This window comes from Equus asinus, chromosome 2 (genome assembly GCF_041296235.1).
Source record: "Equus asinus isolate D_3611 breed Donkey chromosome 2, EquAss-T2T_v2, whole genome shotgun sequence".
NCBI classification, from domain to species: Eukaryota; Metazoa; Chordata; class Mammalia; order Perissodactyla; family Equidae; genus Equus; species Equus asinus.
The window spans coordinates 30,393,460-30,420,490 of record NC_091791.1 but is presented as its reverse complement, the minus strand read 5'-3'; the positions used below and the strand labels follow the sequence as shown (position 1 = coordinate 30,420,490).

General features: G+C 45.7%; 2 protein-coding genes across 8 annotated transcripts in view; one reads left to right on the top strand and one right to left on the bottom strand.

Annotated features, from left to right (window-relative positions):
* Positions 1-20,320, top strand: part of CNNM1 (cyclin and CBS domain divalent metal cation transport mediator 1) — a 60,810-nt gene extending 40,490 nt beyond the window's left edge. For 2 of the 6 annotated variants that reach the window (XM_044752776.2, XM_070485485.1), the window contains 5 exons: positions 3,805-3,968; positions 14,548-14,731; positions 14,883-15,032; positions 16,719-16,820; positions 17,852-20,320. In XM_044752776.2, the coding sequence (XP_044608711.2) occupies positions 3,805-3,968; positions 14,548-14,731; positions 14,883-15,032; positions 16,719-16,820; positions 17,852-17,931 (680 nt within the window). In that variant the 3' untranslated portion in view covers positions 17,932-20,320. The remainder of the gene's footprint in view (positions 1-3,804; positions 3,969-14,547; positions 14,732-14,882; positions 15,033-16,718; positions 16,821-17,851) is intronic. The other 4 variants (XM_070485496.1, XM_070485492.1, XM_070485508.1 and 1 more) reach the window with 4 other exon arrangements.
* Positions 20,321-22,916: 2,596 nt separating this feature from the next.
* GOT1 (glutamic-oxaloacetic transaminase 1) overlaps positions 22,917-27,031 on the bottom strand; it is a 30,372-nt gene continuing 26,257 nt past the window's right edge. For both annotated transcript variants that reach the window (XM_014865638.3, XM_070485519.1), the window contains 2 exons: positions 26,793-26,935; positions 22,917-23,724 (listed from right to left, as the gene is read on the bottom strand). In XM_014865638.3, coding sequence (XP_014721124.1) covers positions 23,585-23,724; positions 26,793-26,935 — 283 coding nt within the window. In that variant the 3' untranslated portion in view covers positions 22,917-23,584. The remainder of the gene's footprint in view (positions 23,725-26,792; positions 26,936-27,031) is intronic.

The window sequence follows — 27,031 nt, the reverse complement described above, 5'->3', positions numbered from 1 at the left end:
AAAAGCATTTCCATTTCCCTTGCTCAGAAACCTCTGAATGTATGTGCACAATTACCGAAATGCCAAGTCATCAGCATCCCACCTATTGAGGAATGTCAGGCTCTGGGACATGAAAACACTGTTCTTGCAGAACACTCGGATGAGCTGGGACTTTCTTTGTCACGAAATCAGGGTTCCTTTTCCTTTTCAAAATTTTTTAATAGACCTGATCTTTGTAAGACAGTTGTATCTTTTGATGCTGGGAATCCTTTGGGATTTTATGAATAAAGCTTCAATAGCATTGTTTTTATTTTAAAAAGAAAGCAAGCTGTGTTTCTCCTCCCGGTACCACAGTGATATCGCTTGTATTTGACATGCGGGTCCCTGTGAGTGACAGTAGAGTGACATTCCTGTGCTGAGAGCCAGTGAGGATGAGAACTTTCTAGGGAACAGGGGTGTAGTTGTTGCCTCTGTTTCCAATGGAGAGTGGAAGTGATTCAGGCAGAACCTTCTAGGATAGGGCTGTCTTTCCCTGTCATCCTCCCTGAATATATCTTGAATTGTGACATAGGGATGATGATGTGGAACAGCAGGTGTAGGGTGTGTGAAGCACATGTCCAACCAGGCAAAGTGGAGGATTATCAAGGAGTGATGGTTATTTCTCAGGGTAACTGAAGCCATAGGCCCTACTCACACTCTCTCCCCTTGTTCTGAACTGAGTTGAGGTCAAGACCCACCAGGTCAAGGTATTGTTTTCCAGACTCCACTCACACGCCAAAAATGCCTGCAGGACTCTCCTGCAGGACTCCCTGCCCCGCTTTTCCATAACAACTAGCCCCAAGGAAGCACCATCCACTTACTTAGCCAGCCACCACCTTAGAACAGCCACAAAGGGTCTAGCCAAGCCAGAACTCATCTGTTAGTTTGCAAGGGACCAGGACCAGAAATGAAATACATATTTGTCTCCCCAGTACTACTGCCATTTACAGTCACTGGTGCTTCACTCTATTCATGGCACCATCACTGTCCTTCTCAGTCTTGGTCACTCTGGAGAAAGGTCTGGTCCTCTATTCCGCAGTGGATAAGTGGGGTCCTAGAGACCTGAGTCTAGGACCCCCTGTTTCACAAGCTCTAATTAAACAGACTAACAAACAAACAAAATCCTGACGCTCCCTGTGGCTCTTCCTCAAGTTACTGCGCCAAGGCCTGAGGCTCTCGGTGCTCTTTGTTTCTCATTGCACGCTTTGCGCGCTATTTATCTCTCTTGAGCTGTATTTCTGGAGTGTCCTTCTGCCCACCCCTAGCTTCTTGAAGAAGCCAGCTTCCCCAGAATGACTTTAGGTTGCAGAGGAAAGGCTTCAGATTCCAGGATGATTTGAGAGCTCTGAAACCTTTTTCTCAATGAAATTTTAGATTCAAAATAAAAGCTCCTTAAGGGACTCTTAGGTGCTGATTCATTCATTCTGTACATTTTTATTGAGCACATACTCTAGGCCAGGCTCTGTGCTAGATACTGGGTGTACCATGATGACCAGAAAAGACAAGGTCTCTGCCCTCATGGAATTTAGAGTTGAACTGAGTAGACATAATAAATAAGTACAATCATGTAATTAATTAAAACTTGTGAAAAGTACTTTGAAGGAGTGAACAGGGGGCAGTGTTAGAGGAAAACGGGGGGAATCTTCTTAGGATGGCCAAAGTCTTCAAAGAAGGTGACATTTCAGCTGAGACCTAATGTAGAGGTGGGGAAGGGACTGGGGGGTGGGGAGGAAGGGCATCTACTGAGGTGGAGGACCCTTGCCTGATTGAGGATCCCAAGGCAGCCAGTGGGCTAGAGCAGAGCTAGCAGGGGAGGGGAAGGGAGCCCCAAGATGAGATCAGAAGGGAAATCAGGAGTCGGGTCATGGGGGGCTTTAGGGGACAAAGCGAGGAATTTAGATTTTATTCAGACTGAAGAAAAGGAAGCTAATTTGTGGTTTTGAAAATGTTCTTCTGGCTGCTGAGGTGAGAACTGATTATAACATTCTAAGTGGGAGACAGACTGTGTCCAGGCAAGGGTAATGGTACCCAGGACTTGAGTGGAGACAGAGATAGAGGCAGATGGGCTGGCTGTGTGGGAAGAGGAGATAAGAGGACTTGATGTGGGACTGAGGGAGTGGCAGGAGTCAAGGGTGACTCCCAGGTTTCTGGCTTAAGTAACAGCTTATGTGTGAATGACATTTACTGAGAAGGGGATGGCTGGAAGTGGAATCCTTAGTTCCATAATCCTATCGAGGCAGTGATTATTCTGGTTCTAATGAGAAAGTGATTCAATCTATTGTTATTTTAATCTTTCTGCTAAGTGGTTTGCCAGACATAACAGCTTGGCAGCTGAACAGATGTCAACCCTCCAGGACGTACTCCAAATTGATACTAATCAAATATTTTGATTGATGGCAGCATTATCTCAACAGACAGAATTAAATTCCCGAGCTCCTGCCCTGAAAGAACAAGGAACAGAATCTCTGAGGAATTGGACTCTGCATTTGAGCCCCTGAACTAAACCTGTGTTATGAGAGGCTGACAGCCCCCCACCTCCCGTTTTTGGGGAAAAATGCACGCAGCATCAGTTGGGAAGCAGAGGGGTGGCTGGGGCTTTGCAGTCTCTCACTCGGCGTTATTCTGCGGTTGAGATAATGCTTGGGCCACCTTAAGAACCTCTCTTGTACTGATCCTGAGGGAGGTAGTTCACATAGTCCATTTTGAAACCAAGTGACATGGTCTTAATTCATCTTTCCCAAAGAAGAGGTTATTGACAATGGAAAGAGAACCTCAGTTTGAAAATTTAGGCGGCCTTTGACAGAAGGCCTGTAAGTTATTCCAGTCCCCCACTTGGGCCTAGAGAGAGCCCTGCCCTAGACCCACATGGTAGAGAGCCCTGCTTTGGCCCGCCTCAGCCCTGGCCTTCTCTGTGGGGTGAGGAGTTCACAGGAACAAAGAGATGTGCACAGCTAGAGATGTGTTCTTCCCTCTAGACAACGTTTCAGGTACAAGAATCCCAGAATTCCCACCTAAACAGCCCTGGGGAAAGGGAACCAGGAAGCCTGAGGGCAGGGGTTCTCCCCACACAGCCCTTTTTCTGGCACAAAACTCTAAGTAGTTGGACCTGGCCTTCCAGGTTGTTATGAAGGTATATTTGTCAAGGGCAAGGATAGAACATATTTTAACAGTTTACTAATGTGATTTAAATACGTGGTTTGCAGGCCTCTGCTTGTCCCGGACCCTGCCCCTGTTGGGACAGACCTGAGTTATCCCCACTGAAAGGCATCACCACAGGGGATTGGTTATCTGTGCTGGGACAGATGGTTTTGAGGGCAAACCTAAGGCCTAGGCCTTTCTGAAAGAAGGTTTGCTAATGAAGTTTATATATACTCACTCACTCTGGTATAGGGTCTCAGCGTCTGGGGCAGCTAACCACGCTCACAGCACAGTCCTCATCTCCTGCTCTTAACCCGAAGACCAGAAATGAGAAAGGCAGTGGACCACCTCTGCCCCTGCTCCTCCCTGGTAGTGGTCGTGGGGAACAGGAAGAGCCTGAGCAGAGGGGAGTCAGGAGCTCCTGTCTTAGGTATTTGCTCCTCACGGGAATGAACATCAGTGGAGCGGCTGGGCTCTGATGGGGGCGTTGAGGGCCCAGTTTCACCATCCTGTGTTACCCTTGCCTAATAGTCCTGTGGGACCTCAGTAAACAACACCTCTCTCTCTCTCTCTCTTCATTTCCCTCTCCTTTCTCCCCACCCACCCTTCCTCGCCTGGTTTCCCTCACCTGTCCCTCACCATCTGCAGTAAACCGGTCCCCTTCTCGTGGCAGCGGGTTGAACCGCTCCGAGTCTCCGAACCGTGAGCGCAGTGACTTTGGGGGGAGCAACACCCAGCTGTGCAGCAGCAGCAACAACCTCTACACACCGGACTACTCAGTCCACATCCTCAGCGATGTGCAGTTTGTGAAGGTAACACCCCGGGATGGCCATCCCCTGGTGCCCAGCAGCAGAGTTGGCTGGGGCAGCGGGACAGGATGTACGGCCCATTCCCCTAGGTTCCAAGGTAAAGCTGGGTGGCCGTTGTTCCCTGGCCTTATAAGGGCCTTGTTTTCAGTTAGCTTGATTACTATTCGTTATTTGTCAATCTTTTAAGATTTCCTGATCCCCATTTTTCGTGTGGGGAAACTGAGGCACAAAGCAATATGGAATTAATTTGCCTGAGACAGCAGAACTGTTTCCTTTGGATCTCCTGCCATAGGCACCAGTTTGATTTTGTTTTTTCAAGATAAATTCTCAGGTGATTAATAAACCAAGTATATAGAACAAGCCATGCTATGATTTTATATATGAAAGTGTATTTGCACATCTTAATATTTGAATTCTAAAATATAGTTCGGCCTGTATGTTAACTGAAAATCCTTTGTGTAGCTATTACACCCCTTGACATCACTGAGCTATTTGGAGAGAAGCACTTTGCAAATGCAATGGAGGGAAACTGCAATGCTCATGGCCTTGTAATTAAAGAGGAGGGGAGCTGTTTCTTCGTACCCTTCATTGAGATCAGTATTGCGCAGAGGCCTTCTAAAACATCCTCCTTTCTCTTGCTTTGATAGGTTTTATCTGTTTTGTTTGCTAGCATTCTGCAAACCATTACATGCTTAGGCCTGAGGTCAGGAGAGCGCCCCATTTATCTGAGTCCAACAAAACACCCAGTGAGTTCACTTGGTAACCCTTGTCCCAGTTGCAGGCTAAGTAGTGAGATGTGTATTAAATCTCAAAAGTGGGAGAAGGTCCTTTCCTTCTGTCCAGAACACGTGTCCTGATTATTTAAGAGTGGTGTGCGCTGGCTGGCTTTCTGTGTTCTAGAACTCTGCAGACACCCTGAGCTAAAACTGACATCAGTTGATAAAAGTAACCATGCAAAGTTATCAGAGAGAGAGGCCAAACCTGGGGGGTGGGGTCGGATAATAACTGTTTGTGGGGTGCTCTGTGCAACCCACTTTACTAGTCCTTTGTCTGAATCATCCATTTAGTCTCACGACCGCCCTGTGAGGTAGATCCTACGGTCATTCCCATTTTACAGATGAAGAAGCTGGGGCTTGAGAAGTATAAGGTCATGTGGCTAGTAAGTGGCAGAACCAGGCTTCAAAGTTGAGTCTCTCTGTCTGCAAAGTCCAAGCCCTCAAACCCCTGGGCTTTAGGGAGAGTTGTGGGAAATCAGAGCTGAAGGAGCCAGAGAGAAGTGACTTTAGGAACTAACCCAGCAATACCCATGGGCGTGTATGACTGTGGACACTTAACAAGACTAATGAGACAATGAGGTTAAGACTCAGATGATTCTCCTCCCTGTTGCTTCCAGCCCTGAAGTCCCCTCATTGCAGACCTTCCTCAGAGGGAGAGGTAGGAAAAAATGGGAGAAGACAAACTCTACTATGCTGAGTCTTATTGGTTTGTAGTACTGCTCACATGGTTTGTGGGAAAAGAAATTGAAAGTCACAATGTGAGTAAGTGGTTCAGCAAATCCTTACTGAATGCCTCCTCTGTGCTTGGCACTGTCTAGCCATTGGCGAGATGCTGTGGTGAACAAGACAGCAAGCTCCTGCCTTTATGGAGCTTCCATGCTAAAAGAGAGAGAGAGATGATAAACAAGTAACCACATAAATAATCTAGGCAATTTCGGGTAGTGATAAATGCTGTGAAGGAAATAAACAAGGTCATGGCATAAACAGTGACTGGGCAGAGTTGGCAAGGAGGCTGCTTTAGAAATGGTTATCAGAACAGGTTGAGAAAAGGACGTTTTTGCTGAGACCTGAAAGGGGAAGTGGGAGAATGTTCAAGATAGAAACAACAGAGGCAGAAAAGAGTTTGGTGGTTCAAGGATCTGAGTGCTGGCCCATGACGTGCAAAGATGGAGGCTGATATGAGATGAGAATGGAGCATCAGCCGCAGTGTTACCTGGCGTCTTTAAGCCAGAGTAAGGCATTTGGATTCTATTTCAAGTGCACTGGGGATTTTTGTTAAGTTTGTTCCTCAGGTCTTTCCATTTGTCTTAGCCTGTTTAGGCTGCTATAACAAATTACCATAGACTGGGTGACTTGAACAACAAATATTTATTTCTCACAGTTCTAGAGGCTGGAAGTCCAAGTTCAAGGTTCCGGCAGATCTGGTGCCTGATGAGAGCCCCCTCCCTGGTTTGCAAGTGACCGTCCTCTCCTTGTATCCTCAAATGGTGGAGAGGAGAGAGGCAGGGAAGCAAACCCTCTTCTTATAAGGGCAGTAATCTCATTCATGAGCGCTCCATCCTCATGACCCAGTGACCTCCCAAAGGCCTCACCTCCAAATACTAGCACCTCGCGGTGGGGGGGGGGGGGGGAGGATGTTAGCATATCAATTTTAGGGGAACACAAACATTCAGTCCATTACACCATTTGTATCATAAGTTCAGAAAATCAATATGAGGATTTAGCTTGCTGCTTGGAGGAGAAAAGTGAACCAGATTTTGAGGAGTTGTGTTTAATGGGCAGCTGTGGTAGCCCCGAGTTTTCTGAACCACCTCTAGGTGTGCCTAGATTGGAGAGCACTTTTAGGAGACGGATTTGGCAACTCTTCAAAGAGGAATGTGTTAAGGTGAATACCTAGCATTAAGTTTGTAAGAATTTTCTTGAAACTTACAGCTGATCTCACTTATCCTCCCCTAGAACATGAGGAGAGGGAACATTCTACAAATAAGGAGGAACGTAAAAGGGAAGTCTCTTTCCTGACGTGAGGCAGTGGGGTTGTTGAGAACCCCAAATCCGAGGTCAGCTCTCAGGTGCGGTGACCAGGGCAGTAACCAGGGCAGCTGAGCAGCACAGAACATCGTCCTTTTTTCTACCTAGACATTTGGAAATTGAGAAGATTAAATATCAAAAGTAGAAGTTGAGAAACTAATTAAAGCGTTATTTGAAAACTTTAAACTTGTGTCTCCAGTCTCCTAAAAACTTTGATCGGAATGGGTGGTTCTGTAGAAGGGAATTTGGGGAGTTCAAACTCTTGTTTTAACACAAGTGTTTGTTCTATTTTGGTGTTGGTTTTCTCATTTGTTTTGTTTTTTCATATCAGTTAAGATGGCGCCTTAAACTAAACTTCAGAACTCCCTCCTCCTGATTTAACGGACTTGTGAGGGCTGTTGTTGCGGCTGCGCTTTTATTCACCTCCCCTACCTGCCTCCCCACCTTTCTTCACGTGGAAGAGAGTTTTTGAGGAAGCTAAAGAGGACACTATGCAAAAGGGGTGTTTTCACTGGTGGAAGCCCCTTTGACTGACTGGAGGAAGGTTTTGCAAGGGCTTTTCATGTCCAAATAGAATGACGTTCCAGAACTGTTTATTAAGTCCAGGAGTAATTCGACTTAAAGATGAGTTACAAAATCAGATAGAAAGTGTATCTAATGATTATCTGGGAAAGATATTAAAGCCACGATTAATAGTAATTAATAAGTTATGAAGGTAACAAAGAATCCTTATGAATTTTTTTAAAATGTGTTCTGTAAATACCACTATTGAACTAAGAATATTTGGCAGATGTCTTATAGTCTGGGTTGTGTAACCCTGCCACAGGCCCCATCACCATCTGGCGGCGGAATCCCTAAATTACAGGATTGTGTTTTGAGGGATGAACATCATAAAATGATGGGAGATGTCACACTGGCCAAAAGGTTAACTTCTGGACACGTTGGCTGCTATGCCAAATGTCCAAAAGGGCACCCTTACCTTTTGTTAGTTTCCAGACAAACAAAGCTCCACTTCCTTTGTAATTTAGAGGATGCTTGAGTTCTTAACTGGCCAAAGTACAAGAGAAGAAAATTTAAACTCGAGGCATTGCTAAGAAATGGTTGTGTCTACAGTAATGAAGAGAGAATAAAAATATATTGTCTTTTGAATAGTGGTTTGATTCCCTCAATGAGCCAATCAATAAGTATTTGTTGAGCACTAATGATTGTTCTGGGCACCATGAGATATACTAAAGAAATATAAAACATATCCTCTGCCTTAGAAAGAGATTAAGATCTAGTTAGGAGAAGGAACGTAAGTTAAATAACAGTGACCAATGCAGGGTAGTATCTAATTGATTACAAACTTGTATGGCACTTATTTTAAGCACTATATTGGCTGGAGAATATGCTGGACCTTTAAGAATTAGGAAAGAATAAGATGGGAGGTGAGACAATACCATGAGGGGGGACACTGATAAACAGGGTAATGGAAGGCAAGTAAACACAGTGCATTCCAGGAACTGTGCAAGAGGAGCTGAGCTTGACTAGTGGTTCTGCTCTGACAAGCAGTGGGAACACTACTGGCCATGCAAGGCTGGATTATCAAAACAAGGCTGAACGGTTTAGGTTGATCTGCTAGACCTTTTCTGTCCAATACAGCAGCCAGTAGCCACATGTGGCTATTAAGCACATGATATGTGGCTCATCCAGATTGATGGGGGTGAATGTAAAATACACATCCGATTCAAAGTCTTGGTACAAAAAGGAAAGTAAGATTCCTCATTAATAATTTTATATTGGTGACATGTTGCAGTGAACTTATTTTGGATATGTTGGGTTAAATGAAATATATTATTAAAATTAATTTCACCTGTTTGTTTTTACTTTTTTTTTAATGTAACTGGTAGAAAATTTTAAATTACCTGTATGGTTTACATATTTCTACTGGACAATACTGTGCTAGGGAGAAAGAACCTCTCATAGGTTGTTGAACAAAGGAAGGCAACTGATAAAAAGTGATGCTCGAATCTAGAAATGCAGCTGGGGAGAGCTTGCTTCCCTGAACTCATTTCTAAGGTGACACATTGACATGGCAGTAGTTTATCATTTTTTAAAAGTTGTTTTAAAAGAGGAAGCAGTTCGAAATCAAGGCTGTGAGACACATAGAGAAGGTAACCAGTGGGTAGAGCCTTTCCTTTTACACAACCACCCACCAATGCAGACCCTCCCCCAACCTCTGCCCCCTACCCCCAGACCTGGGCTAACAACCACCCCCACCCCCTACACACACACACACTGCCGTGCTTTTTCCCACTAACGTTAGATCCTGGTTGTAGCTCTTTGAGTCTTCTCTTTAACACCATTAACAAATGGTTGTTTAACATTTGTGTGAATGCCTCCAATGACAGGGAATTCAGTACCTTACAAGGAAAGAGTATATTTACTACTCACTGTTGTTACCAGAAGTAATCCTTTATTCCCAGCTCATGCCTTCCTCCATAACAGTGCTTAAAGAGAGGCTTAGGATTCCTGGATCCTTGATTCCAGGTTACCGAAATCAGGGCCATATCACTGTTTCTAAGGAACAGAGAGTGGTACAGCTCATTGCGTGTGCAACCTGGACAGAACCTTTCCAAAAATGAATAAATTAGTTAAAATAGTGTACTTTGTAACACTTCCAAGAGGCTTCTAGCTTGGGGACCACAGCTAATGTACCAAATGATAGGAGCCCTAAGCCCACAAATTTATTTCAAAGTCAACGAGAAGAGACCCTCTTCCTTCTCCCTTCCTCCTCTTTCCTTCACTCACTGTCTCTTTTCTTCTCCATCTTCCTTTCCCATTGTCCCTACTTGGAACCTCCTCCCTTCCCCTACTTTATCTTTTGCTTAATTTCCTTGGTTAAGGATTTACTTTCCCAAGAGCTAGTCTTGCCTTCACAGCACCTCCCATCACACTTACTCTGGGGTCAGAAGGACACTGCTCCTTCCCCCACCACCACCTCGTGGTGTAACGTAGATAGTTTAGACATGAGGAGATGGTATGTTTGACGCCCTTCTTTGAAATGTCAGCGCATTATAAACTTAAGTTGTGAGAGATGGGTGTGGATCATTCCTAACAACTATATAACACATTCACTCTCGTTATCTCATTATCTCTAGGCAACTTTTACAGGCTCAAAGAGATTAATGATTTGTCAAAGTCACCCAGCTTGAAAGTGGCAAAACTGGGACTTGAAGCTTTGTGTTGAGTAGGCAGTGTGTTTCACACCGTATTTTCTAGGTGAAGGGTCATTTGTCCTTCTTTGACTAAACTGGAAGCCAGATCTAAACTAACTAGTCAAGAGAACCCGAAGTAATATCAAGTGCACTTTTGAGCTTATCAAGTGTCATTTAGGAAATCTTCCTGTCCTTTAAGCCAGAAGAACCTGCAAGACTCCAAAGAAAGCTTCACCTTCAGAAAACCCATGCGCTCATTAGAAAATTGGGCTTTGATGATGACCTTGGTTCAGGCCATGTGCCAGACCACAAGATTACAAAGCAGTTATTGGGGCACCTCCTCCAAAGGATTGTGAAAGGCAACCTTAGTGGGTGTGTGAAAGGCAGCACACAGAGCGCAGGCTCAGACGATTTTCCCTGGAGAGCAAGAGTAAAGGCCCTTTAAATGAAATCTCCAGATTGAAAGGGGTGCTGTTATTAGACTCTTGGAGTTTCCTTCCCCTCTGAGAACTTGGAGTCCACATTCTCTTTTCACCTTCCCTCTCTCTGGCTCCAGGAGTGAATAGCACTCTTGACGCAAATAATCCATAATCAATCTATAAATCAAAATTGGAGTGAGTTTATTATGAGCCAGGTCTGAGGACTATAGCCCAGGGCCTTCCTTCCCCAAGGGCATCAAAGAAGGAGGGTATACAGAGTGGTATACTGTCTTGGAACAAAGAGCATACATCACATATGATAGGAATGTCCCTTTTGCAATAGTCATGAGGTTGCTTTGCTGGCACAGCAGATCAGTGATCACAAGAAATAATCCTCATTTCTAGAAAGAGATGCTTATCGTTAAGGAAATGCCAATATCGGGGAAGATACATCCTATCTTTAAGGGCATCGTTCTTGTCTTTGGGACATTGTAAATGTTTAAAGCAGATGTATAATGCACACTCAACAGGCTACAACAGGCCCTTTTGGAAATACAAGATCAGGCCAAATTAGTTTTAAACCAAATGGCTTCCTCATATACTCCAACATATCCTATCGTTTTCCATTTATTTAACAGAACTTTCCCAGGCAAAACACACACCGTATGAGACAGTGCACTGGCTAGGGCTTTGAAGGTCAAGCCCCAGGGAATCCCTCAACCTTTCTGGACCTCATTTTCTTATTTGTAAAGTGAGGATGATTAAGACCTCTCATGCCTACCCCATACAGTCATTACAAACAGCAAAGGAGGTAACACATACCTGAGTGCTCTGTAAGCCATAGTGCATTAAATAGATGGAAGTTTCTGTCCTCATCTGCCAACCTCTATCTGCAAAAGCAAGCTCCTCTGGATAACACTAGCACTAGAGCTTTCACCAATTTCTGAAAATTTAATATCAGTTCCATCTCTTTAGGATATTTGTAGCATTTCCAGTAATATGTGTGATTTCCAAAAATAAATAATCCAACGATGTTTTAAATAAAAAATTTAAAAGACATTGCAAACCAATTTGGTGAAAAAGCTATCAGGAATAAGTTTGTTACTGCAAGTAAATACTAGATTTATCTGTGAGCTTCCTCGTCATAAAAGCAAAACAGGAGAAATATAGTGGATATTTGAGTTCTCATCCAATATAAGGAACTGTATAATTCATCTAGAGAAAGGAGCTTCTTCCTGGCGGTAATTTCTTGATGGATTCCTGTATGACTATGGAAGACATCAGAAGAAAATAATACATATTGGCTTCATCTGGTTTTGCTGGAGTTTATGTTCTTCATATGGAGGTTTCTTATTTTAGCCCTCTATACAAGCTGGGGGTCCAATATGAAAGTTTAACATGAGTGAAGGCAATTATTGAGGGGAGTGAAAATAATAATTGATTGCAGAGGGACTTTTCAAGAGTCCAGAGCTGTGGTTCTCATCCTTGGCTTGCATTGGGATCACCTGGGGGGCTTTAAGAAACACTGATGTCTGGGCCTCCCTTAGAGATTAGCATATAATTGCTGAAAGGTGTTGCCTGAGCGTAGGATTTTTTTAAAGCTCCCCAAGTGATTCTAATGTGCTACCAAGGTTGAGAACCACTGTCCCTGGAGTCATGAGTAATTAGCATGTCACTTTGATCCTTTATCTGAAGCCTTACAGGTCCCTGAGCCATCAGCATGGACTGCATCACAGTGAATTTGTTGATATTGTGTGATTGACCAAAGATAGGGTTTTAGACTAGTTGAGGGCAGGCTCCAGAGTTGACATCTCTTGGGGAAATTTTGGAGCCTGATTTCTCTTCTCACTTCCCAACAGACGAGGCTGCAAAAGTCAGGTGTTCTCAACAAGAACATTGACAAATGCTAAGTTGAGACCCATCGTTCCATGCCATAAAGCATAGGACATATAATTTTGACTTGAAAAATATCAAAGTCAGTTGTTAACACTTTGCTGTTTTATCCTTTTAAGTCCTTTAAAGGACGAAAAACAAAAACCTGAGTAGGACGGTGTCTGATTTTAACTAGGTCTTAAGTCAGTGGTTCTCAAAGGGTGGTCTCTCCAAACCAGCGTCATTAGCATCACCTGAGAACTTGTTAGAAATGCAAATTCTCAGGCCAGCCCCCAGACCTAGTATGTTAGAAACTTGAGAGTGGGGCCCAGTAATCTTGTTTTAACAAGCCCTCCAGATGATTCCGATGCTGAAGTCTGAGAACCACTGATTTCAACTGTCAAGAGGACTGTTTTTGCCCCCTCAAATGGGCAGTAGTATGATTGAAGCCTGGGATCTCTGCACGTGTGTTCTGCAAGTTTTGCAAAAAGACATACATTCTTAATTGGTGTTTTTGTGTTTAATTAGTAGTGCTTAGAATTTGCTTGATTTTCAGGCAAGATTTCCTGAAGTTTGTTAGGGAAGAAAGAGAGGATTGATAATGTACAACTAAGTAATGGGTTCCCAACTTGAGGGAAAATCAAAGATTTCTCTTTGTGAAGAAGAAACGTTGCCTGAATGGTTGTTGAGATGAAATATTTTGGCTAAAATTGTGACCTAATATTCAGGATGAGTGCTAAATAATTCTTAAAACAAGAGATTGTGTCAAGAAGCTCTTGTTAGCGTTGGTGATTTTAAGACATTTTGGAGGAATCAGAGGACCATAGGATCTAGAAAATGTGGCAAGAACATCATAGAATAATAAAGCAGAAAAAATTAGCTCACCCAGTCAGTAAAAAGGATCAGACCAACAGCCTGTACGGAAAAGGAAGGAGGAAAACCTGCTGGGTGGGGAAGGCAGAAGTGAGATGAGCCAGAGATGACGAAGAATCAACCCAGAAGGTGTGAGTAATGAGCAGTCTAGGACTGACTCAAGGCCTTGGGTTTGGCCCTCACCCACAGCCCCCAGGGAGGCCAGGCATGGGACACACCCAAACCAGGGAAAGGAGGGCCTGGAGAGCAGGTGCTGAGAAGTCAGCAGTTGACAAGGGACCACTGTTGAAGGAGCCCTTGCCAGATATTAAGCCAACTTCAAGCCCCTTGTGTTCCAATGTGTAAATCTTAACCATCCCCTCTCCTGTTTCCAGCCAGACATAGTTACTGTTCCAACGTGTAATAACAGTCCTGCCCCTAAAGGAAAGAGAAGGCAAAATGCGCGCAGTGTGTAGTTGTGACAGTTCTCCAGCTAAATACAATGCAGAAGGGTGCGAACACTTTAGGGGACCGAGGACTGGGAAGGGTGCCGTGCCATGAGCATTTTCATTTTCTCCCAGTGCCATTCATTGATTAACAGTATCACATTCCTATACTGGGAGGTGCAAAAACTGGCCTCTTTTCACTGGAAACAAGCATTCACAGCACCAGTCTGCAACATACACCCAGAGAACAGGAATGACAGAGAAACCTTCTTCCCACTTTCCAGAAAAGACATTTGATCGTATTTTTCCTGCTTGGAATTATAGAAGTTCCCTTCTAATCTGGCTGAGCCTAACTCTCCAGATGCCTTCACTTGCCCGTGAGGTTTGACACATCAGGAAAGTCATTAATATGATTCCTACGAGACATGTGGGAGACACCTCTGCTGTAGACTTTTCCCACAGAGGAGCATGATTCCACATCTGGTGATGGGCCAAGTCCAAATTAGAAATGCCCCTGCTCTTGAGCCTCAGCCTCCAGCTTCCTGACTGTAAGACTTGGGGCAGCAGAGCTTCCCTTACCAGAGTCCCCACTGACTGATCCCGTAGGAGAGGGCCCTTGGCAATAATATAGTGTATGCTTTAAACTTCTCCATGGGCAACCACTCTAACAGAAGATGCCCTCCATCCTCTCCAGGGTCTCAGGAGAAGAAGGCTTGGCTTCTCCAGGTGTACTGGAGGAGTCCAGAGCCAATAAAAATGAACAGTGGGAACTCTGGTGGCAAATAAGCAAAGGGTCCCCTCATTGTCCCTCAGCCACTGGGCTGGTACAGCTTGGGTAAGGCCCCCAGTTCATGGATCCTAGGCCACAGAGGCCAGGAGTTTCTAAGCACCCTGGTGGGGCTACTTCTGAGGTCATGAAGGCTGGCCACATCCAGAAAGGGCTCTGCCCAGCTCCTCCTGAGTTTCCGCCCTTCTCTGCCTCTTCCTTCCAGATCACACGGCAGCAATACCAGAACGCGCTCACCGCCTGCCACATGGACAGCTCACCCCAGTCCCCTGACATGGAGGCTTTCACTGATGGAGACTCCACCAAGGCCCCCACAACCCGGGGCACACCCCAGACTCCCAAGGATGACCCTGCCATCACCCTGCTGAACAACAGAAACAGCCTGCTGTGTAAGTCAGTCAGGCAGATGGGCTGGGTTACTATGGGGTGAGGATGGCTCTGCCTTCCTCCTCAACGAGGCCCAGAGCTGCAATCTTGTGCTTCACGGAGCCCCAGGTCTTCTTTAAAGCAGAGGGGTGACATGCTTGCTGTCCTCCTCAGGCAGCCACCCCGATGGGCTGAGAAGCCCCGGTGAGGTCGTTTACCTGAGGATGGAGGAGATGGCCTTCACCCAGGAGGAAATGACGGACTTCGAGGAGCACAGTACACAGCAACTCTCACTGTCTCCTGCAGCTGTTCCCACCAGGGCAGGTGAGGGAGGGAACCTGGGCCGGCAGGAGCAAGAGGGGTCACCACCACCAGGCGCTGGGATGACCCAGGGCGAGCGGGTGAGGGGAGCCTGGGCCCCAGCCCCTGTGTAAAATTTCCACCTCCTTACACCGCCAGGGAAGGAAACTAACACTTACTGAGCGCCTGCCATGCGTCAGGCCAATCTTAATCCATTCTCCCAGGAAAGCTGTGTGTACAGCAGTGATAGGAGCTGTATTTCCTCCTGGATTCAGACCCTGGCTCCTTCATTTAGGAGCTTTGCAATTTTTGGCAAGTTGCTTTAACTTAGGATTCAGTTTCCTTGTCTTCAGAGATAAGTTTTCTTATGTGATAGATATAAATCATGGCGGCCAGCTCATAAAGTAGCTTTGAGTATAGATGAGATAACATATATAGAGGGCACACCACGGTGCTTGGGACCATGCTCTCTAAATATTAGATAGCTATTATTATACCTACTTTACAGATTAAGAAACTGAAATCAGCCATCACTTACTGGCAGAGCTGTTCCTTTCCTTTGGGCCCCAGAGACCGGCGGTAACTGTAGGACTTATCCTGAGGTCTGAGATCGTATCACCTCCCTCTGAGACACTGAACGTTCTGTCTTGACGGTGATGTTGCCCCGAGCTCCCCGTGTCCCACCAGTCCTGGGATCCTTCTGTGCTTGCCTCACTCAGATATACTTCCCCAGTCATTCAGAAGCCCCCTCCACCCACCCCCCAGGCCAGCAAGTACCCCACCCGACCTTTCAGACCTGCCCTAGTCCGTAGTCTGAGACCCCTCAAGTCCAAAGCAATGACCTGATGAGTGCTCATAGATTTTTGAAGTCAGCGAGACAGCATATTTGAACTTGTGGCTAACTCAGAAAATCTGGAACACACAGAATCACCGTTGCAGGACCTGGATTTAGAACTGATGTTCTTTTTCTCCTGCACAGACTGAATTTAGTGGCTAAAGCGTGTAGCAGGAAATTGTATAAAGGAAGAAGAATGGAGGAGACGGGCTTGTCTTTGGGGATCATCTAGTCTATCCTCCTTGTATGACACATGAGGACCCTGAGGCCTGGAGAAGGGAAATGACTTGCCCGAGGCCATACACTGCATTAGAAGTGGGCGAGGCCTCGTGGCTTTGGGTGCAGAGCAGTTTCAAGTACACCACTTTGCATCCCTGGTTAGGTTCTTATTGCATTTGCAGTAAGGGCCTGAGCCACTTCCCAGTTCTGAGAGTCTGTGGCTCTCTGAATCCCCACTGGGTTTGGTGGGAGAAGATAAAGGCATGTGTTTGTTATTAAACTTGGTGATTTTCCAAGGCCTGTGCAGGTAGAGGAAGGAGCCATCCCCACCTGTCCTCAGATGTGCTCTTTGTCTAGCAGAGATACTGAGTGGAGAATGTCTTGTTCTCTTCTTCTCTTTCTTGCCAAACAGTGTTCGGATACTGGATTCCCACTCCTGTTCTCTGTCTCCTTGTTCCTTTTGTGGCACTAAAATGCCTCTTGCTAACTAATTAGAGCCAGTGCCTTCCTGGGCATCCCTCCCTACGGCCACCACTGCCTTGGCTCTTGGTTTGAACTTTGACCTGCTGAGGAACATCTCCCAGAATCACTCCACCTAGATCCCTGGGTGTGTAGGTTGGAAAGACTCGAGTTCTGTCTTCTTTCCTTTCTCTCAGCATCAGATAGTGAATGTTGTAATATCAACCTGGACACAGAGACCAGCCCCTGCAGTAGCGACTTTGAGGAAACTGTGGGCAAGAAGCTGCTGAGAACCTTGAGTGAGTAGCTTTTCACCCAAACAAAAGCCGCCCACCAGCTGGCTAATAGAAACGTCATGTTAGGTTATTACTCCTGGAGGAGGAACTGCTGACTCCTTTTGCGAACCCTAATGAGGTACAATTGTGGAAATCCATAATACGGCTTGGGCCAGTACCGCACCCTTGATGGGTTTGGGGATCTGTCCCATTCAGTTGGTGATTTGGACAAGAGCCTGCCATCCGTGGCCATGGGCCAAATCCTGACCTCCCTCCCTGGCCTGTTCTTGTAAATAAAGACTTATTGGATCATAGGCCCATTTGTTATCTGTGGCCACAATGACAGAGTTGAGTAGTTGCACCAGGGACCAAAGGGCCTGCAAAACCTATAATATTTACCATCTGGACCTTTAAAGAAAGAATATGTGTCCAGGAGACTCAATACAAAAGGAAAGCAATATCCTCTATGGAAGGAAGTCAATGGCAAGAGAACAGGGTGGAAAATATTTCCTCCTAAAAACAACAGAGCTGGGAGCAGAGTGCCCTCCCATCCTTGAGGATAATTATGTAATTACCCCCACCTGCCCCAGTGCAGAAGGGAAGTTACTTCGAGCTAGAGAATGAAGGTCCCGAGAATGAAGGTCCCGGGGAGTGACTCCCAGCTACACCCACCACCCCTGGCTGATGGGACCTGAAAGGCTGTGAGAGTCCTCTTTCAGTGTCTGGCAGTCATTTGGCCCGGGGCCTCTAGGGGATGGGGAGAGCATGAGGCATTGCATGGGCTTTATTCAGTCCTCTCCAGGAAATCGCCCTTCCATTGGCATTAGGCTGGGTTTGTGGCTTTTTGGGGATGTCATCTCAGTGGAAAGTGCAGCCTAATCCTTCAAGATGTAAATATGCTATTAGCACCAGGATACAATGCAGATTACTTCCTGCCAAACTGTTAAGGGCTTTGTCTCCATTTCTGCTCCTATTATGAAAAGAGCTTGGACCACCAAGAGAGTATGAATGTCCTCCTGGTCTTACAATTGATCCTTACAAACTGTGTTTTTCAGGTGGTCGAAAAAGGAAGAGGTCATCAGATGGAGAGCGAGCCTCTGAGGAGAACTCCAACTTAACGCCTCTGATCACATGATGGGGCAGACTGCATTTGCTGGGTGTGTGAGATTGCAGAGCTTTGGGGGAGAACCCACCCTCCCATCATCTGCTCCCCCCCAAAGCCTCCCACAGGTGACAGAGCGTTCTGCTTTCCTTACCACCTCTTCACCCCTAGCTGTCAGTTTGGCAGATTTTCCCTCATTGCCTCCAGTTTGACTCAGAGCCTTGCTGTGGCCGTAATGGAAGGAGGTGCCTGCAATGGAACATGCTAGAAATGGTCTTGTCCACAGCACAGTCTGGAACTGGAGAAGAAATACCCCAAGCTGACAGTGCCACTCTGGGACCCCTGTTGCCCTTTGTTGTTTGGGATCCCCTGATGCCATATTTCATGCTTAGCTTAATACAGAAGGTGCCACTGGCAGACAGGGACATAGGAGGCTGGAGTAGCAGGTGTGAAGGTTAATTTCAGGAGATGCACCAAGAATTCCTCCAGAACTTTAGAACAGAGGGACTCAGCTATGTTGGCATGTGAAGTTACAGTACAGAAAACTGTCAGTGACCAGTTTCCTGTTAGATAAGGGTTTCAGCAGCCTGGGAAGTGTGTCTCAGCTGGAATGGAAAGAATGTGAAATGGAACCTCAAGTCACTGTTTTTCCCAGGGACACATCTGTTTTGGCTCCCAATCAGCAGTCATCAATCCATCAATAAATCTGCTCTGGAAGAGGAGGAGCAGGGAGCAGAGAGACCCAATTGGGAGCCAGAGATGGAACTTCAGGTTTTAAGATCAAATCAAAGCAAAAAGAAAAATAATTATATGGAAAAATTCTAAGCTGTTAAAGTGAGTTTAGCCATGACAAACCAAAGAGTGCCCAGGTCAGCCAAGAAGGATGCAAGCTCTCGTGGGACTTCAGTGTGCATCCCACAGGAACATTGAAGAATCACTCTTCTTTTTCATCCATTTCTCTCACCCCCACCCTTACTCCACCCCAGCAGGTCAGCTAAGTGTACTTTATGCCGAGAACTTACTAGATCTCTGGGTTTTCACCTGGATGTTGGGGTAGATGCAATTCCAAGCATAACCACCAGGTGGCAGAATGACTGCATATACCTACTTAATAAATCGTTCTGATGAGGAACCACACACCCAGACTTTGGGAAAATGTGGAAGTAAGTGAAGGTTGTCCTTGGGACATCTGTCTCCCTTTCTGACCTGTCTCCCACCCCTTGGGTCCCTTCAGTCAGGGATCCAGTGATCCAGCGCCACCTGCTGAATCTCCAAACCATTCCCAAACTTTTCCATCCAGGTTTACCACCCCTTTCCTCTAAAACCATTACTCCCATCTCTCCACACCCTTTCAATCAATAATCACATGAAGAGGTGGGAGATTGATAATTCCTCTGGGTTATTTGCATCTCAAAAGAAAATGCTTACCCACAGGAACCTTTAACTCAGGGGTTCTTAACTTGGGGTCCATCACCCCAGAGGGTCCATTGTTGGACTTCAGAGGGTCTATGAAAGCCCTAGCACTGTCCGAATTTAGCATATGTGTTCTTACGCGTGTTTTCCAGAAGCCTACAGCTTTCATAAAATTCTCACAGATCTCAGACCCACCAAGGGTTAAAAGCCACTATTTTAACTAGTGGAACTTTCAGCCCAAAGTTTCTGCAATGCAGAGTGAATAGTGGGCAGTTTGAGACAGATTTTTAGTTATAAGTGGTCTTCTCAAGTGTCCGTCACCTCAATGGGGAAAGCTGGCACCCACCAAGCCGTGGAAGTCCTCAGAAATTCTTGGCACGCCCTAGAGTACTGTACAACTTGGACCCCACATAACGCGGCCCCTGCTTCCCCGCCAAACCAGAGCAGGTATTACAGACAGGAGGGCCACAGCACGTGGAAGTAAAGACTTTTCAGCTGGAGATGGCTTTTCCAATAATGTATTATCGGCTTCATACCGCTTGCCTGGTTCTGCCTGAGGCTCAGCAGTGCATGACTTCTCGTAAATAACTCCGCAGCCACCACCCACCCCCAAACCTACTCTTGCCTGGTAGGAATAGGCAAAGTGTCAGACACCCTTGGTGCTGGTTGCCTCAGACCCAAACCAGTTAACGGTGAGTTTCCAGCAAGAAGTGCCATCATGCAGTCTTGCCCTGCTGGCCACTGGCCCAAGGGAGCCTGCCTGGCTAGTCTTCCCTACCCCTTAGGCCACGGGGCTCGGGCCACTGCTGCTGCAGTACACCCCTCCCTTTGCAAAGTCCCCTAAGGAGCCTGTCACCACTCCTCTCCTTATTCCTCGCCGCCTCCCCTCCCAAGGTTTTCTTCAGGTTAAAAAAAAGTTTAAAAAAAAAGAGGATTTTAAAATAAAGCATTTATGAAGGCTCAATAAATTGTAAATAATTTTTAAATAAAACGAAAATGCCTTTCCTGGAATGTGGCTGTTTTCCTTGCCCCTGGAATCTGAGAGTTCTGAAGTGGCTTAATTTGAGATGCAGGTTGGGTGGTGCACACCTATAATTACCTCACCTGAGGCCCACCTGCCTGAAGAGGCACACCTCTCAGGGCCAGGTGAGAGGCTGCTGTTAAGGTCACAGGAAAACACTCAGGCTCTACTTTGGGCAGCCAGATGGGTAAGATTTTGCAGGAGCGAATGGCGGAAATGGAAAGTAAAACCCAAATGAGAAGCCGGAGTGTGAATGCAGATAAGGAAGAAGCCCTAAGATGATAATGAGAAGGGCAGGCATTTGTTGAACGCAAAGTGATATGCGAGGCATGGGCTGGGCACCTTCAAAGTCGAGGGGGCCAGACCCAGGCAAGCACCCGAGACAATGTGCTGGTCACGCCAAGTAGCTTCTGCAGACCATTTGGAGAGGAGCCGAAGTGACACAACTCCAGCAGTTTCCAACCAAAGGCTGGGAAAGGAACAGGGAGTGGGCCAGGCTCATTGGTCAGTCTTAAACCAATGCAGGAGGGAGGGAACAGCTAGACAGGTGGGAAGGTGTGTTTGGGCATTTAACGTCTTTGTGGAAGGCTGGAATCTGACACCTACTACAAATTTCTGAAACCTGAACACAGGCCGATTAGTGGCCTGTGCCAGAACGACTTAAGATTCTTCCCAGGAGTCTCCATAGCTCTTAACTTCATTAATAATAATAATAAATGATAACTACTTTGCTGAGGGCTTTATGCGCTAAATCTTGTGCAAAGTATACATTAGCTCATTTGTTTCTCAACACCACCCTGTGAAGGTGGCATTACAGTCTGTCCCTGTTTTACAGTCTGCACAACAGCTCAGTGAGGTGACTTGCTCAAGGTTCCACAGCCAGGAAGTGGTGGAGCTGGAAGGTGTGAGTGCCCCCTGGTGAGCAGGCAAAATGTGAACCCATCCTACTGGCTGACAGTCACAGTGCATACCTGCGTGCTAGGGGCCCTGAGGAGTCCTTCAGTGAAGAAACCATCGGAACTCAGGACGCCCAGCTTGTCCCAGGCTTACACAGAGCCCTTTCTTCATGTGAGCACACGTAGGACCCTGGAACACACTGGAGGGAACACTGACCAAAATATATATAGAAACAGAATGAAGAGCCCAAAGTCACAGTGGGATTGGCACATTTTTAAAATGCTGAAACATTTTAGCACTTTGGTTTAAAGAAGTGCTTTTAACTGTTTTTCATCAGTGCCCCCCCACAAAGAGAAAAATTGCATTTAAATTCTCCCTAGCAAGAGAAATTAAATACCAAGAAACAAGATTTTGTCAAATAGGATTGCGCTTTGGAGGGCCACAAACCATTTTAATACTCAGAGCTTTTTTGCCCCCAAGAACCAGTTTTTGCCCCCTTGGAGGTACTGTCACCCTCTTGAGAATTCATGGTTTAAAGCTATGCTTCGGGAGAATGAGAGATGGCCAGAAGGGAGAATTGTTCGCCTCCTATTTGCCCGTCTTCCCTGACTCACGACAAGCATTTTTAATTAGGAAGGGGAGCAAATACCGATAGAAAGGAAGGTAATGAAGAGATGAGTGCAGGATCATCCAGTCCCTTTAAGTCTGTTCACATGTGCCAGGTGCAATCACACACTTGCACAGTATCCTCTGATGGACTGCGGGGGATCCAGCCGGATGGTGAAGGATCTGGAAACCATATGCTGTGTGGAAACACTGAAGAATGGGGAGAGGGAGGAGTTTCACGTGGAGAAGCGAAAACAAGGAAGAACTGCTACTTGCAAATGTTTGAAAGGTCATCAGTTAGAAGAGCCAGTAGACTTGGTGTCTGTGGGTTTAAAGGGAGGGAGGAGGGGACCAGGGAGTGGGACAGATGGAGATCGCACTCCGGATCAGGGTAAAAGATCTTCACAATTAAAGGGCTCTATCGTGAGAATGGGATGCTTCACCGTTGAAAGAATCCATCTGCCTGCCCCCAGCCCAGCTGAAAGTGACAAGTCAGGGACAATACAGGAGAGAGTATTGCACTGGGGGAGAGAGGCTGGAGTCGATGACTTCTAAGACCCAATCGCCCTCGAGACTGTAGGATTTTATAACAACTCAAAGGCATCCTAGAAAGGGGCAGATCCTGTTAAAATAACAAGAATTCTCTTTCAATATTCTAAAACTCCAAGTAGCCCTCTTGTTGTAAGACAACTCAACCCCACCAAATTCTACAAAACTATCATTTGGAGAGAGTCCCCTGGACTCTGTGGAAAATGTGATCTATGTTGAAGTGGCTCTAACTGTTTCAACAGGGTAGGAGGTACTCCAGCTGCAATGGGTGGGGCTGGTGTCCTAGCATCACCCCGAGTGATGTCAACCCTTCTACAATCCATGAAGTCCAGTTTCCAAAGTGATATAAGAAGACAGCTGGCCTCTGAAGGACAAGCCCATAAAACTGACATAGAGTTGTGGTACCACCAGTTCACTAAAGAGAGGCATACCACAAGAATACACTGTAGTTTCTTCTTTAGCATCTAGTAAATCCCTCCATAGCATTCACTTTAAACCATGGGTACAACCCATCAGTGGATCACAAAATCAGTTCCATGGGTCTCAATCAGCACTTTTATTTTTTTGAGAAATAGAACACAATAGAACGGACTAGAAAATATCAGAATGCACTACACATCACAAGGGTAAATACTGTTTTGTGAAACTTTTGTTTCAGTTAAATATGTGTGTGTGTGAGATATTTAAATATATATCTTACCTCGGTCACCATAAAGACCTAAAGCTTAGGGCTAGGGACACAGCCATGCAGAAAGAGCAGGGAAGACAGACGCTCTGGGTCGACATGATGAGTTTTAATGACACAGCCAACACCCACAGTCACACGTGGCTCTTCAGACAACTCGATCTTTGGGACTAGACTTTGCACAGAGTGAAGCAACACGAAGCAGCACATGAGCAACACGGCAACACTCCTGCTTCTAGTGAGGGGGCAAGATATCTATGTCTCATGATCAAAGTACCCTTTTCTTCTTAAATAAATATCTTAATTTGCTCTGGTTTCCAAAAGGGGTCTAATCCCAGGCCCCTATTTCTTTTCAAGGGAGGTTCTCTTCACACAGGGCCAGTTTAAACGGAGGCAGAGCAGTCTTTGCCATCCTTCAAGTCTCTAATCTGTGATATACACAAGGAGGTTTGTACAGGCAGGGAACACACGTGACAGAGAACCGCTTTGGTGGCGCTGGTTTGGGTGATGTTTCCTCACTGGAATTTGGTGACTGCTTCATGGATGGAAGTGGCCACATAATCTAGATTTTTGGTGGTCAAGCCACACATGTTGATCCGACCACTTGGCAGCAGATAGATGTGCTTTTCATTGACCAGATATTCAACTTGCTTGGCTGTTGAAAACCAAAAGAGATACAATCAGAGTAGTAGGAATCTTTTAAGCAATGAAGATTCAGAGATTCCATGACAATCAGAATTTTCCCTCTCCCACTAAGGCAGAAAGCTATTTTAACCAGTTGACGCATAGGGAAATTGGCTCAATAGATTCTGGAAACTTATTAGCTAACTTTCTAATTCCCAGAAAGCTTAATATGGCTCCTCCTGATGGGAATTTTAACCTGGGACTACCTCCCAACCAAACCTTGCACATTACATTCACCAGGAAACCCTGCTAATTAAAACCACCCTCAGACTTAAGAACATCCCATTGATATGAACAACTAGTTATGAAGTGCTTCCTTTATCTCTTCCTTAACCTGTATTTGCTTATCCCTGAGCACCTAGCAGCAACCTCCCTTTGACATTTCGTTTTCACAGTACACCGTATAAGGCCCCGTGCATGAGAGGTGCTGGATAAATTCTGTGTGCGTGAACCAGCGGGCTGAAAAACTGCAAAGGCCTCTGATCTGGCACTTCTCAGCTTTCTCATTCAAAGAAATGCAGGAGGGCTTTCCCATGGGTTTGCAGGAATGCTCAGGTATGAAATAGGAAGGGACTGCCTGGACCTCCTTTATGGCACAATCTTTAGAGCCATGGCAAAATTTTAGCTGATTTTTGCCTAAGTAATCAGCACCCTTAAGGCATCATCAATTTGAGGGAATGGGATAATAATAACTGAATGTTTGTGTCCCTCCAAAATTCATGTTGAAACTCTAACCCCAACCTGATGGTATTTGGAGGTGGGGCCTTTGGCAGGTAAGTAGGTTTGGATGAGGTCATGAGGGTAGAGCCCCCATGATAGGACTATTGTCCTTATAAGAGGAGACCAGAGAGCTTTCTCTTTCTCTCCACCTGCCCCCAACCCACCATGTGAGGACACAGAAGACATCCATCTGCAAGTCAGGAAGAGGGCCCCCACCAGAAACTGACCATGCTGGCACCCTGATCTCCGACTTCCCACCTCCAGAGCTGTGAGAAATAAATCTCTATTGTTTAAGCCCCCAGTCTATGGTATTTTGTTATGGCAGCCCAAGCTAAGATGGTAATAAAAATCGTAATAATCAGAGGAGCAAATACTATGTGCCAGGCAGTGTTCTAAGCACTTTATATTAACTCAGTTCATCTTGATAATAATATTATCCCCATTTTATAGATGGTGCAGACGGAAGTTAAATGATCTTCCCAATGTCACACCGTGAGTGGTGAAGCTGGGATTTTAAGGCAGACAGTGTAACTCAAGGGTCTGAGCTCAGCCAGGACACTATGTGGCCTCGGTATGGAAGTGGAAACCTGGCACAGCTCAGTGCTATCCCGGCCCCTCCAAACAAACCGCCCTTCGGAAGTACCCTTGACCACTCTAACTGTGTGAATTAGTCACCCAAGGAGATAAAGCCTAACCTCGCACACCAACAACAGAGCCACAGGGACGCCACTGTTTGTAAAGCCCATGCCCCAGAGGCAGGTGTTGTGGTTACAGGGCTCCCACCTGTGTTTTTAAATAAAAATGAAACTTCTCTACTTTTGCAGGACAGGGGAGCGTCACGGTTGAGAAGCCAGTAAAAGTTATGGACTCTTTGCCTAGAAAAAGGCCAATATACACATACACAATTTTTAAAATATGAGCTTCACACACCTCCTAAAGTACATCCACGGACTATAGGTTGAAAGCCCCCATTCTGATGAATAAAACATAAAGGAAGCACCGTATGTAACATGAGAATTGAAGAAACTAGGTGGTGGGTATAAGGGGTTCACCATACAATTCCGCCAACCTTTCTGTATGTTTAAAACTTCTCCTTCCTAGGTTAAAACTTTAAAATCTGGGGAGGAAAAAAACCCCATGTTTTTAAAAAGGGTAAATGGTGCTAAGTGCTAAAAATATAACTTTTGTGTTATAAGCACAGGTCTATTCTCACCATTTTCCAATTCATAAAAAAATTAATTTCCTACTCTGGAGAGTGGGACAAGATGGATATTTTATGGGGAGACATCCCCATCTTGTGAGCTTTTAGAATATTACTACTAAACACCATTTCCACTACACTTAATATTTTAAGACTTATATACGGATGATTTTACTTATTCCAGTGAACTAACTGCCCATTCCAGGGTCGTGAGGACACCTATGGCTAACTGGGCTATCCCCTTTACTTTCCTGGGCAGCCTCATTTTACCCCAAAGTATTCCAAGGGGTCTACAATATGCAAACTCTATCACCTTTCTTGTTTATATGTATTTCCCTTGGCTTTTTCGGAGCCCGTTTCAAAGAGGCACTCTGATGGTTTACAGTACGGCACTCTGTGACTTCCTACCAAGCCAGGCACAACACATCTGTCCCAAGAACCACCCGGACACAAGCTCCACACGCAGGCAAGTGGCCACATCTGCACCACGTGACTGGCGGTTTGGCCGGTAAGTGCTATTATTTACTAAACGAATGAATCCTCTGTCATCAGAAGGGACAGTCACTGATGTCTCCTACTGACAGCTGACCAAGATTGTGCATGGGGGTCCACTAGACGTTCAATCAGCTTTTAATTCCAACTACCAATCTAAGTTCTTATTTCTGAAATGGAGAGATAACTTTGTAACCTTTTTCAGGGCAATGCCTGGAGACTAGGAAAGATCTGTTAAGCAAGAAGTTCCCTGAATAATCATATATAATATTTATACTTAGGATTAAGGAAAAGCCAAAAGGTACCTGAGCATTTATGAGAGCCCTTTCATAAATCAAGGCTCCAAGCTACAAATCCTGTTACTTCCCAGCTGGCTCTGAGCTACTTCCCAGCCCAGAAAAATGAAAATATCTTACTTACGAATCAGCAGGGCAGACCACAGCAATGCTCTTCTGAGACCCAAGGGTTCATAGGCGGGTGGGACACACTGAGAAAACCTAACTTGTTCTGGTCTAAAGCCATGGCTGACCAATCAGGCAAGAGCTAATGGAGCTGAGCCCAAGAACACTGACAAGAGCAGAGCTGTGTCCAACAGTGTCCAGCATTCAAGGTGGGGGGCCACTTACGGTTCAACCCAGTGAAGCTGAACATTCCGATTTGCTCAGTGATGTGGTTCCAGGTTCCAGGGGTCTTGAGGGCTTCTAATCGTGCCCTGAGTTCAGATCTCATGGACAGAATCCGGTCAGCCATTGTCTTCACATTACCTGTCCTGAGTGGACAGCAATATCAACACCAATCCAGATGGGAGAGATGGTACACGAAAACATGTTGGTCTAAAAACTGTAATTTAATCGACAAACTGAAA